We start from the raw sequence: 12,408 nt of genomic DNA on the forward strand, positions 1-12,408 counted from the left end.
ACCCTGGGGTTCTGTATTTCTAGTGAGCTCCCAGGTGATGCTACTGCTGCTGGTCCAGGGACCACAGTTTAGAGTGGTGAGGGACTGTAAGTTGTGAATCAGGTACACACACAGTAAGACCCCCTGATGTCTTAGTTTTGCATCCTTCCCTTTTTCCTTTACTCTCTGGGGATGATGAAGCCAGGCTCCATCCTTGAGCTCGCCCTGTGCTGTTTACTCCTCTGTCTGCCTTCCTGGGCGTGAATGGTGACAGTGCTCCTCAGTCCAATGGTCAAGAAGGAACCTCACCCACTTCCCAGTTAATGTTCACTCAGACCATGTTCGTGGTCCCCATTCTTTATAACCCAGAGCTGTATACAGAATTGATGCTCACATTTCCCCATGATGTCTTCTGAGACCACGACATCTTGAAGCATCTAAGAGCAAACCTGGAGAGTTCCTATTCTGGCTCGATGGAGTTACGGTATCCGGGAAGGGGGGGGGGTTACACAGCTCTTAAGGAACGTGGAAAAACTAGAGATGCTTAGGACTTACAGACAGAAGCCATGACCTCTCCATACCAGGAGTGGAGAGACTGGTCCTTAGAGCCTTAATTCAGCAAACTCCAAGAAGGCTATCTGCAGGGTTTGTCCAGTGAAACATTAGGGTTATCACTTTGTTAAGCCTTTTCATTTTCTTACTCCTAACCTGTTAGCCCCGTGTTATCCTGGAGGGGCTAAGGCCTTCCTCAGAGGGCATTCATTCGTGTCTTTCTCCAGTGACACAATTTCAGGCCTTGTGTCTATGCAGGAACTCCCTTCCCAACTGCCACTGTCCTGCAAGGAAGTGGAAGATATGGCTTCACCCTTGCTCATCGCTTACTTGTCTTCCAGTTCTGGTCCACTGTGATGCTTATCTAGTTTTTGAGCCCAGTTATTTCTTTTTGGATTCTCTCTCTCTCTTAAAATCTAGTGTTGCTGTATGCAATGAGAAGTTCCTATGTTCTCTGACTGTGAGTTTGAAGCTCTAAAAGTGGGTTATCTATACTGCTATTTTAAAGCAGACGAATAAATGGTCAGTGCAGTTTAAAAATCTATCCTTGGATTAAGTGAGATTTGGGAGTGGTGTACCTGGTTGCTCCTGTATTATGCCGTCCACTTACAACGAAGGCCAGAGTAGGAAGCAGCACAGAGAAAATCCTTGCTATGCTTCAGAGGTGCTGGGGACGCCGTGTTTTGCAAACTGCCATTTAAACAAATGTGGTTCCAGGGGAGAAAGCTCTGTCACTGTCAAGAATAATTATGCTTAGGGGACAAGAACATCGTGAAACATAACTGGTAAGTTTCCCTTTTTTCTCCTGGTGTTAGGATGCTCACAAATTGGTGCCCCACATGTACAAGAACACCCGACAGCCTTTTTAGGTCTGTGTTCAAGTCCTTATTTTAAAATATTTAGAGACCAGAATACATATGTATATTATGCGTGTATTATGTGTGTACATACGTATACATACATGTATCTGTATATATGTATATCTACATTTGTATATATAAAATATATAATTGCATTGTATGCATTTATGTAATTTATTGTAAAATCCTTTTTGGAAAAAGGCCTAGAATAATCTAACAAAAACCAGTCTCACTTTATATTCCCAACCGGACTGGGCAGAGGCTGTATGTTAGTTGAATCCCAGTAGGGTGCGGATTAATTAATGTAAAAGTACCTGCAGCCCTTCTTCAGTCTGCCTCCCAGCTCTCCAAAGAAGGGAGGTTCGACTTTGGCTTAAAGCTGGCAGCCAGTGGGCCTAAACCCCCGGTCTCCAACCTGTCAACCCCCTCTCTCTAATGCCTTTCTCCCTCCATCATGCCTCCTGCCTCCCTCACTGCCGCCCGCCCTCCGCACGCGGCTTCCAACCTCACCCAGCCCCTCCTCACCGCCCCCCTCCCGCCCCAGTGCGGCCTCCCTCCCATCCTCAGCCGCGCGAGGCCTCCCTGCTCCCTCCATCCTCACCGTACACCCCCTGCTCCGCTCGGCCTCCCTCCGTCCTAAACCCCTCCTCTCAGCGCGTCCTCCCTCCATCCTCATCCCCGCTCCCCCAGCGCATCCTCCCTCCTCCCACCCCCCACCCCCGGCGGCCTTCCCCAGCCCGCGCGGCCTCACCCCCACGGGGCGGCCTCTTCCGGCCAGCGGGAGGGCGGGCGGCGGGGGCGGGGCCCTGAGGGAGGGGCGGGCCGGTGGTGCGAGCGTCCCGGGCCCGCGCCCCGCCGCCGGCCGGCCGGTCGGTCATGCTCCTCACGCTGTGCTACCTGTACCTGTGGGCGCGCTGGGGGCGCCGGCCGGCCGCGCTTGTGCGCGCCACGGTGCAGCGGCTGCGCGCCTCGCGCTGCTCCTTCACCTTTTGCGGCGCGGCCGTACAGCCCAGGGGCGCTCGCGTGTGCTTGAGCCGCGGCGGCCGCGTCTTCTGCGTCGGCGAGAGCGAGGTGGGCGGGCGCGGGGCCGGCGGGGCGCGGGTGGGGCCGGAGGCGCGCGGGGGGCGGGGCCGGCGGGAGGCGCGGCCTCGGGGCTCAGCCAGCCGGAAGCGCTCGCGGGTCCCGCGCTGCACCGGGCCTGCGCGCGTGGCGGGGAGGCCCCGGGCTTGGGGTCCCGGGAGGGCTGAGCTCGGGGGTGCTTCTACTGGCTGTGCCCTCGGGAGCCCGGACTGGGGGGACCAGAGGTCCGGAACTGCGACAGGCGGCTTGCCGGGTCGAGTGTACGGGGAAGATTAGCACCCGAACGCCCAGGGCACTGTCCACTCGGAACGTCTTTTCTGACATCCTCTCCTCTACTGTGGGTTCTACAGGTTCAAGTTTATGAACCTGAATTCACAGAAAGACAGCAGATCCTCAGTCTTATGTCAGATATCTCCTAAGTGACAAAAACGGCTCAGTCAGTCGCGAGTTTTGCCGACCAGGGCACCCCGCTGATTGTCTCTGCATCTATTTTATTTCGGTTTGCACACGGCCTTTGTTTTTTGGCTTAGTACTTAGCCCGATGGCTGCAAGTTCAGCAGGCCCTTTCACGTGGCGGTCGTTTAATCTATGCGAAACCTCCGTTCCCTTTCTGGAAAAGTGCGGTGCTGCGCAGATTTCCACTGACTTCACTAACACTGTTTTCGTTGACATTTAAAAGTGTTTGCTTTTAATCGGTTTCCCTTTCCTCTTCGTTCCGGAAAGTTGGCTCACTTGGCGTTAAAGTAAGGTTTCCCATGTGTGCGAAACCGTAGCACCTGCGTGGGAATTAAAATCTTATCTCAGGTTGAATACTTTGTTGTATGCTTAGGTACGGAATTATACTGTGCTACTAACAAATCAAAATTACCCTTATTTGTTACTATAAACAGAGAATGAGTAACTTTTCTCAGTTGTGAAAGAGTATGCAGCTACTATCACCTAGATGCAAGACGTTTAGACATTCATTCTGCCTGAGGGTCTAATTAGGGCTTAATTGTCCAAGGAACCTGGATTGAGAGAATTAACAAAATAAAGAAAAATTGAGGGGTGCATTTTTCTATTGCAGTTTCCAATCTGAACTCATTTACTTAAAATAGAACCCTTTAGATTAAGGATTTTGGACATTCAAAAATATCGAGATGTAAGTATTTTTAATTTTCTTGGAAGACAGTTTTACTTTTGAACATCTCTATGACTTTATTGGTCTTCTTTTTAACTACCGTACCCATAACTAGTGCTTCTCAGCCCTTTCTGATTGCTCCAGCCTGGTGTGGGGGCACCCCGGCCATACTAGCCTTGGCCTTCGGGGATTCTGTAACCTGATGTGCTCTTGCTATTTGAAGTTAACTTTGTCTCATCCTAGAGCTTTGCTGAAATATTGTCTCAAGGAAATGTTCCCTCATTCTTCAGACTAGATGGGACTGGCTTGCTCTGTGCCCAGATAAACTTTAAATTATCCTTCATATTTCCAGTTTTTTATCTTTTTCTCCCTAGGAATTGGGTCTCTTTTGCTTAGTAGCTTGCCCTGTGGTAATCACTCAGTACTTCAATGAATGATGGAGTGGTTAGTGGTTGTGGCCTGCGATTGGAAAGCTTGGCTATTTGTGATTGGCTGCTGTTAATTCAAGATCTAAAATATTGTGAGGCTAATGATCTGGTTCGCTAAATACCTTATTGTCAGTCTACCTAGATTGAAGTAACTTTATAGAAATCAATCTTATGACTTTGTTGTCTCCACATTTTGCATGCTTAGAATCCGATAAATAGAATGTGTATGTTTATATAATTGAAGGTCCCACAGAAATTGATAAGTATAACCAAAGAGTTTATAGAAACTGGAATTTTTTTTAATGTTTATTTATTTATTTTAGAGAGGGGGAGGGGCAGAGAGATTGCAGAGAATCCCAAGCAGGCTCTGCAGAGCCCATCACAGGGCTTGAACCTACAAACCTGTGAGATCATGACTTGAGCCAAAATCAAAAGCCGGCTGTCCAACTGACCACCCAGGCGCCCCCAAACTGGAAATTTAAGGTTTTTGTTGAATATGTACATATTCTGTGTTTGAGTAAGATGGACAATCTGTTTTTTGTTGTTGTTTTCGTAAAAAAATGTTTTTAAATGTTTATTCATTTTTGAGAGAGAGAGTGTGAGAGAGAGCAAGCAGGGGAAGGGCAGAGAGAGAGAGAGAGAGGGAGACAGAGTCCAAAGCAGGCTCTGCGCTGTCAGTACAAAGCTGGACACGGGTTGGAACCCACAAACCTCGAGATTGTGACCCGAGCTGAAGTTGGATGCTCAACCGACTGAGCCACCCAGGCACCCCTGTTTTTTGTAGTTAACTGCTATATTAATAATATAGTTTACCCATGTAGAGGAGTTTTTTCTCCTTCAAATTTTCATTTGTTAATTAGCTCAGTAGATCTTTATTAATACTGAACTATGTGCCAAGTTACTAGGCCAGGTAAAAATGCCTTTTGATCTCCCAACAAGGGCGGATTTGAACTGGATTTGTGTGGAGCTTGACCATTTTGCTATTTTTTTGTTTTTTGTTAAAATTTTTTTTAATGTTTATTTTTGAGAGAGAGAGAGAGAGACAGAGACAGAACACAAGTGGGGGAGGGGCAGAAAGAGAGGGAGACACAGAATCCGAAGCAGGCTCCAGGTTGTCAGCACAGAGCCCGATGCCAGGCTCGAACTCACGAACCACGAAATCATGACCTGAGCCGAAGTCAGACGCTCAATTGACTGAGCCACCCAGGTGCTCCTGAGCTTGACCATTTTCTGGTGGCGGTGACAGGGCTCACCTCCTGCAGCCTTAGAGTTCAGCTTTTCTCCTCTGGATATGCCTTGATTTTAGTGGGTCAAAGCCTTTTAAAATTAATTTACTGGCCTTTTGGAGGGATTTCAGGAAGGAGAGCACAGGTAAATGGACATACCCAATCTGATAACCAATGTTGATGCTATAATGGCTGGAGGAAGTGGAAGAACAGGGAAGAACAGGTCTTCAGGTTTCTGTTGGTAATGGGCTTCGTTTCACGGCTATGTACTTCTGAGCCTCCTCACCTTTATTTATTTATCTTTTACATTTATTTATTTTTGAGAGACAGAAAGAGACAGCGTGAGCAGGGGAGGGGCGGAGAGAGAGGGAGACACAGAATCCGAAGCAGGCTCCAGGCTCCGAGCAGTCAGCACAGAGCCCGACGCGGGGCTCGAACCCAAGAGCCGCGAGATCATGACCTGAGCCGAAGTCGGACGCTTAACCGACTGAGCCACCCAGGCGCCCCGAGCCTCCTCATTTTTAAATGGACTTCTGAGTTGTAACTTGGAGAGCTCTCTGTACTGTAAGCAGTAAGGAATGGTGGGGGTGAGCCCAGCTTCAGAGTGAATTGTTGATAACAAATATCTAGAGATGTTAAAGTTGTCATGAATCATAGAAGGGATGTTGCAGGTGTTTAATAGCCACAGTTCAACAAGAAACACAGGGTTTATGTGGTCTGCAGGAGAGCATCTGATAAACTTGTATTGATCTCACCTGGGGTTCCAGAGGAAGGGCTGTTCTGGATGTTGATGTAAGTGGCTGTTGTGATTTGAAGTGATACTGAATCCCCTCCCCTTTTCTTTGTGTTTCTTTCCCTCTATGCAGTCCATTGATGACTTGAACAAATGGGCCCTGTTTCTTGTTTCTCCTTTTATACTCGAAGCAGAACACATAGCATTTGTGACTGAGAGCATCTGGGTGCAAGGTGAGACTTTACAGAGACCATCTTCCTCTTCAGAAAGCGTGAGTAGCATGTTTTTCACTTGTGTCCCATAAGAAAACTATGTCTTAACCAAAAGTAAATTTGTTTTTTCTTTTTTATTTTCTTTAAAAAAATTATGTATTTTTTTTGAAAACAATTTTTTAATGTTTTATTTATTTTTGAGAGAGAGAGAGAGAGAGAGGGGAAGAGCGAGCGAGCAAGCAGGGGAGGGGCAGAGAGAGAGGGAGACACAGAATCCGAAGCAGGATCCAGGCTCTGAGCTGTCAGCTCAGAGCCCCACGCAGGGCTCAAACTCACGAATTGTGAGATTATGACCTGAGCCAAAGTCGGACACTTAACTGACTGAGCCACCCAGATGTTCCTAAAACAATGATTTCAGTGTATTACAGTTACAAATCACATGATCAATTAGTTTGAATCATGAAATTGCTAATACTTGGCTTTTTTTTTTAAAACCTATGAAGAACCCATTTGTGGTAACCTAAGTGTTCTACTTTGGGCTTTCAAGCCCTATTTTTTTTTTTTTTTTAACGTTTATTTATTTTTGAGACAGAGAGAGACAGAGCATGAATGGAGGAGGGACAGAGAGAGAGGGAGACACAGAATCGGAAGCAGGCTCCAGGCTCTGAGCCATCAGCCCAGAGCCTGACGCGGGGCTCGAACTCACGGACTGCGAGATCGTGACCTGAGCTGAAGTCGGACACTTAACAGACTGAGCCACCCAGGCGCCCCTTTTAAGCCCTATTTTACCACTCTTAGAAGTTCAGCAAAAGTTTGGGATCACTTTTTTTTTTTTTAATTTCTTTAATGTTTATTTATTTTTGAGACAGAGAGAGACAGAGCATGAATGGGGGAGGGTCAGAGAGAGAGTGAGACAGAATCTGAAACAGGCTCCAGGCTCTGAGCTGTCAGCACACAACCCGACGCGGGGCTCAAACTCACGGACCAAGAGATCATGACCTGAGCCGAAGTCAGACGCTCAACCGACTGAGCCACCCAGGCGCCCCAGGGATCACTTTTAATGGCATTTCTGAATAATATTTATCCTGTTTACAAGCTCAAATGTCTTAGAATATTTTATTTTATTTTTGGACTCTAGCTACCCAGACTTGGATTAATCCTAATCAAAATGTACTCTCATTGTTGGTTCACACGTGGCCCTCATTCACTCATGACTTTGAAATTTGTATGATTAATACCCACAAATTTATCACTCAGTATGGAAATGGAACACGTACCTATGTGGTCCCCTGGAGTCTATCCACCTGTCTACCTGCCCTGCCCCTCCCTCCCCAGACCAGTTTCTTTTTAGATATGTAAGTCATCTAGGTGAACAAACACCATCTTTCTGAACACCCACATAATTCTTATAAATTACTATTTTTTATTTTTATTTATTTTTATTTTAGGTTGAGAGAGAGAGAGAGAGAGAGAGAGCGAGCAAGTGGGGGACAGGGGCAGAGGGAGGGAGAGAGGGAGAGAGAATCCCAAGTAGATTCCTTGCTTAGCACAGAGCCTAAGGTAGGGCTCGATCCCACAACCCTGGGATTATGACTTGAGCCAAAATCAAGAGTTGGATGCTCAACCAATTGAGCTACCCAGGTGCCCCAATTTTATAAATTATCAAGCTTATAGTAAGCTTGATGTTTTCTTATATATGCTGACATTTATATGTATATTTTGTAAGATTTCAACTTAAAACCAAGGCCAGCACAAAATGTGACTGCTGTGCTGTTAACTTCCTAAATCGTTGTTACTTAATTGTACTTTTTTTTTTTTTAAGTTTATTTATGTATTTTGAGAGACAGAGGGAGAGCACACAAGCAGGGGAGGGGCGGAGAGAGAAGCAGATAAAATCCCAGGCAGGCTCTGCACTGTCAGCTCAGAGCGTCATATGGGGCTTGAACTCGCAAACTGTGAGATCCTGACCTGAGCCGAAAACGAGAGTCAGATGCTTAACCGACTGAGCTACCCAGGCATCCCTTACTTGTATTATCTTTATAGGGTTAAGAGATGTATAGCATCTGAAGGAACACAGTTACTGTGCCGTGTAGGGTAGAGGCTAAGCTACTATATCAGAGACCCAGAAATGCAACTATGCAAATAAGCTAGAATTTTCTCTCTTTCTGGGGAGGTGGTTCTGCTCTGTAAGACCATCCAGGGACCTAGTTCCCTTCTGTTTTATTGCTCTTTTATCTGCCCTCTGCCAGCCTTGTTCTCTCTCTTGGTAGAGACTGGTTCATACTGCCCCAGCCACCTCTGTTAACCTCATGCACATCTAGCCCTCAGGATGGGGGAATAGAGAAGGTGGGAGCCAGCCAGCTTCCTCTTTAAAAACTGACTCAGAAGTTTCACGGGTCACTTCTGCTCCCGTCCCGTCAGCTGCAGGGCAGGCTGAGAACTGCAGTCCTAGCTGGACAGCCACGGGTTGAAGGGAAGAAAGACAGACTAGAAGATACTGGGAGATAATTAGCATTTCTCACAGTTACCATTTCATTTAATATATAGTCTAACAAAGATTTAATTAAGATCTTGCTTAATGGCGGGGTGCCTGGGTGGCTCAGTTGATTGGGCATCTGACTTCAGCTCAGGTCATGATCTCACGGTTCATGGGTTTGAGCCCCGTGTCGGGCTCTGTGTGACAGCTCAGAGCCTGGAGCCTGCTTCAGATTCTGTGTCTCCCTCTCTCTCTGCCCCTCCCATGCTCACGCTCTCTTTCAAAAATAAACATTAAAAAAACCCAAAAATTAAAAAAAAAAAAAATCTTGCTTAATGGCAATACCTTACTTATTTCTTGATTTTCTGAGGTAGAAAGATGCCTGCCCACCAGGGAAGATAGCTAGTATCCAGTTAATTCATTTATTTATGATTAGAGGCTTGGTTGGTAGCTCCTGCAACCAGAAGCTGGAGACATTTAGAGCTAATTTTTGACCACCCTATTACACCGAATTCCATTTTATAAGTTGGTCCTTTGGAAGGAATTGATCTCGGGCCCCTGGCTGGCTCAGCCCGTAGAGTATGCAGCTCTTGATCTCAGGGTCATGAGTTCAAGCCCTGTGTTGGATATGGACTCTACTTTAAAAAAAGGAGTTGAGGGGAACCTGGGTGTCTCAGTTGGTTAACGTCTGACTCTTGATTTCAGCTCAGGTCATGATCTCTCTGTCCTGAATTTGAGCACTTGAGTGCCTTGCTGGGGCTTGGGATTTTCTCTTTCCCTCTTTCTCCTTGCACCTCCCCCACGTGCACGCGCACGTGCACACTTTCTCTCTCTCTCTCTCTCTCTAATAAACTTAAAAAAAATAAAAAAGGAGTTGATCTTGTATCTCACTGTCCTCATTCAGGTTGATTGCTTAATGGGATTTCGCATGGGGGGTGTTATCAATCTATTTTGCACTTAACTCTAAAGTCATTTGAGTTTAACAGGACCCTAAGATACTAAGTTGAAAATATAAATGTAAGAAAAGACTTTTGAACTTAATGAAAGGTTACATTCTTCCATATTCCTAGGATTATAGAACTCCTACAGATACTTAAAATATCTTTTTATTCTTTTTTATTTAAAAAAAAATTTTTTTTAACGTTTATTTATTTTTGAGACAGAGAGAGACAGAGCATGAACGGGGGAGGGTCAGAGAGAGGGAGACACAGAATCTGAAACAGGCTCCAGGCTCTGAGCTGTCAGAACAGAGCCTGACGCGGGGCTCAAACTCACGGACCGTGAGATCATGACCTGAGCCAAAGTCGGCCGCTTAACCGACTGAGCCACCCAAGCGCCCCTTAAAATATCGTTTTAAATTTGGGATAGCTCAAATGGCTTTCGTTTGTGGTCATTCTATAGACCCTAACAACAAATAAGTGAATCTTAGGAATTCAGTTTTTCAAAAAACAGCATTCATATATTCATATTTTCACTTACTTAGTCATTCATTAACCTGTTTATTGACCATCTACTATGTTCCAATTATTTTGCTAGGTGCTGTACCAAATACCAGTGGAGCATGATAGATTCAGCTCAATTTTCAATATCTTCTGTACTGATATCAACAGTCCTATTTAGTAAGAATTGATGACCCAAAAAACTTACATAATTCTTTGCTGCAGAAAATTCACTTATGTTCCTTGTACTCTTACCAAGGCATTCATTCACTCATCCAAGGTTTATCAAGTGCCTATTATATGCCGGCTTGTGTGCCAGAGCTGGAGTTACGTGTCATGTGGAGGTGACAGATGCATTCAGAGATGATGGTCCCTGTCATCTTAAGGAGCTCACAGTGTGGGAGGGAAGACAGCTACGTAAAGGAACAATTAAAGTTTCAACATGATAAGTGCAGTGAGAAGGCATGGATAGGGGTGGTGAGCAACCTGTCTACGTAGGGGTGAGGACAGGAAGGACCTTTCAGCAGAGGTCATGCCTGAGCTTTACAGGAAAAAACAGGAATTTGGTGCAGAGGAAGGAAGGGCTTCCCAGGCAGAACAGCAAGGGCACAAGCACACAGAAGTTTGCACCTGAGGCAACCGCACATGGTCCAGTAAAATTGAAGTCTCTGGTGACATGAGTTGGGGGAGTGGTCCAAGATAAGGACAGAGGGGAAAGATGGGGCTGGACTGCTGTATGGGAAATTACCTGGATGCAGCAGTAGCTTCTAGGAACAGTGCCAAGGTGAGGGTGCCTGGCTGGCAGTCAGTGGAGCACACGACTCTCGATCTCAGGGTTGTGAGTTTGAGCCCCACATTGGGTGTGGAGATTACTTAAAAAATAAAATCTTAAACATTGCCGGGCAGGTTCTCTCAACAGTCACAGAGTTCAGAAGCTTGCAGATCAAGTTAAGATGCATAATTCACAGCTTATTAAATAATTTTGGAATATGCACAAGGAACACCTGGAGAGATTAGGGGTCAGTTAACACTTAGGATCAGGGGCCTGTGGTGTGGAAGGACTGTACACCTGAATCCTGGGCTGTGCAGTGTTCACACATCCTGCCTCTTTGCTGCACCAGCCTTCCTCACCAAGGGCGTAGTTACAGGAGCCAGAGATGAGGCTAAAACTGGGGGCTCAGCAGATGGAGGGTGCATGGGGCCAGCCACACTTGTTCTCTTGGAGAGACTCAGGACATGTATGTGCGTGGGGCCAGCCACACTTGTTCTCTTGGAGAGACTCAGGACATGTATGTGCGTGGGGCCAGCCACACTTGTTCTCTTGGAGAGACTCGGGACGTGTATGTGCGTGGGGCCAGCCACACTTCTTCTCTTGGAGAGACTCGGGACATGTATGCCTGGAAGTGCTGTGCTGTGCCACCTGTGTTTGTTATCTGTTTTTAGAGACTATACATGGGGCCCTAATGGGTGACTGATTTAGGGATGATATACTGCCAATCTGGAGGTGGTGTAATTTGTGTGTTAAATTTTTTTTTTAACATTTGTTTTTGAGAGAGACAGAGCGTGAGCAGGGGAGGGGCGGAGAGAGAGGGAGACACAGAATTTGAAGCAGGCTTCAGGCTCCGAGCTGCCAGTGCAGAGCCCGACGTGGGGCTCGAACCCACGAACTGTGAGATCGTGACCTGAGCTGAAGTTGAACTCTTAACTGAGCCCCCCAGGGGCCCCTTAATATTTAAGATTTACTTGGTCCGTCCATGACTTTCTGCCTAGGGGTAATAAATACTCTCTGTTCTTTCCTTTTTATCTGGGTTCATTACAAATGTTTTCCATTTGTTTCATCTATCTTTAGGGTGTCTGACAAGTTCCTAACTTGATGTACAAGTCCCATCCATGCTGTTGGTTTTTCTTGTTTTCTGTGTAGCAGAACTGAATAGCCTTCAGTCGTACAAACACGCATATGCACAGATCACGAGAAGTTTATGTGTGCTAGTTAGGAACTTGGATTTCACGCAATGGACAGTCGTTTTTGGTGGATGCTGGATCATTCGTGGAGATCGGGAATATGGCAGGGAGGGCTGGTGGAGGGACTGCTGAAAGCAGTGCAATTTTGTGCGTTGTTTGGTCAGCTTTGCTGAAATAACACATGGCCCTAGCACCTCAATTGCTTCTAACAAATATTGGTTCCTTGCCTGTGTTACAATATAGGCTCCGCAGGTTCGCTGTATTAAGCTGTGACTCTGCTCTGGGCTCTGCTCCATGCATCCTTCTTGTGCAGGGACCCAGACTGAAGGAGCATGTCCGTC

The 12,408-nt window shown here is 46.4% G+C and overlaps 1 protein-coding gene across 7 annotated transcripts in view; it reads left to right on the forward strand.

Annotated features, from left to right (window-relative positions):
- The window catches only part of HLCS (holocarboxylase synthetase), a 239,755-nt gene that overhangs the window by 17,370 nt on the left and 209,977 nt on the right, over positions 1 to 12,408 (forward strand). For 3 of the 7 annotated variants that reach the window (XM_045501413.1, XM_045501414.1, XM_045501412.1), the window contains one exon: positions 6,112 to 6,249. Coding sequence is in view for 1 of the 7 variants with exons in the window: in XM_045501411.1 (XP_045357367.1) it covers positions 2,268 to 2,462; positions 6,112 to 6,249 (333 nt within the window). In the remaining 6 variants the exon portion in view is untranslated. Of the gene's footprint in view, positions 1 to 2,174; positions 2,463 to 2,687; positions 2,809 to 3,537; positions 3,613 to 6,111; positions 6,250 to 12,408 lie in introns of those variants that run through there. The other 4 variants (XM_045501416.1, XM_045501415.1, XM_045501411.1 and 1 more) reach the window with 4 other exon arrangements.

This window comes from Leopardus geoffroyi, chromosome C2, assembly GCF_018350155.1.
Source record: "Leopardus geoffroyi isolate Oge1 chromosome C2, O.geoffroyi_Oge1_pat1.0, whole genome shotgun sequence".
Classification (NCBI taxonomy): domain Eukaryota; kingdom Metazoa; phylum Chordata; class Mammalia; order Carnivora; family Felidae; genus Leopardus; species Leopardus geoffroyi.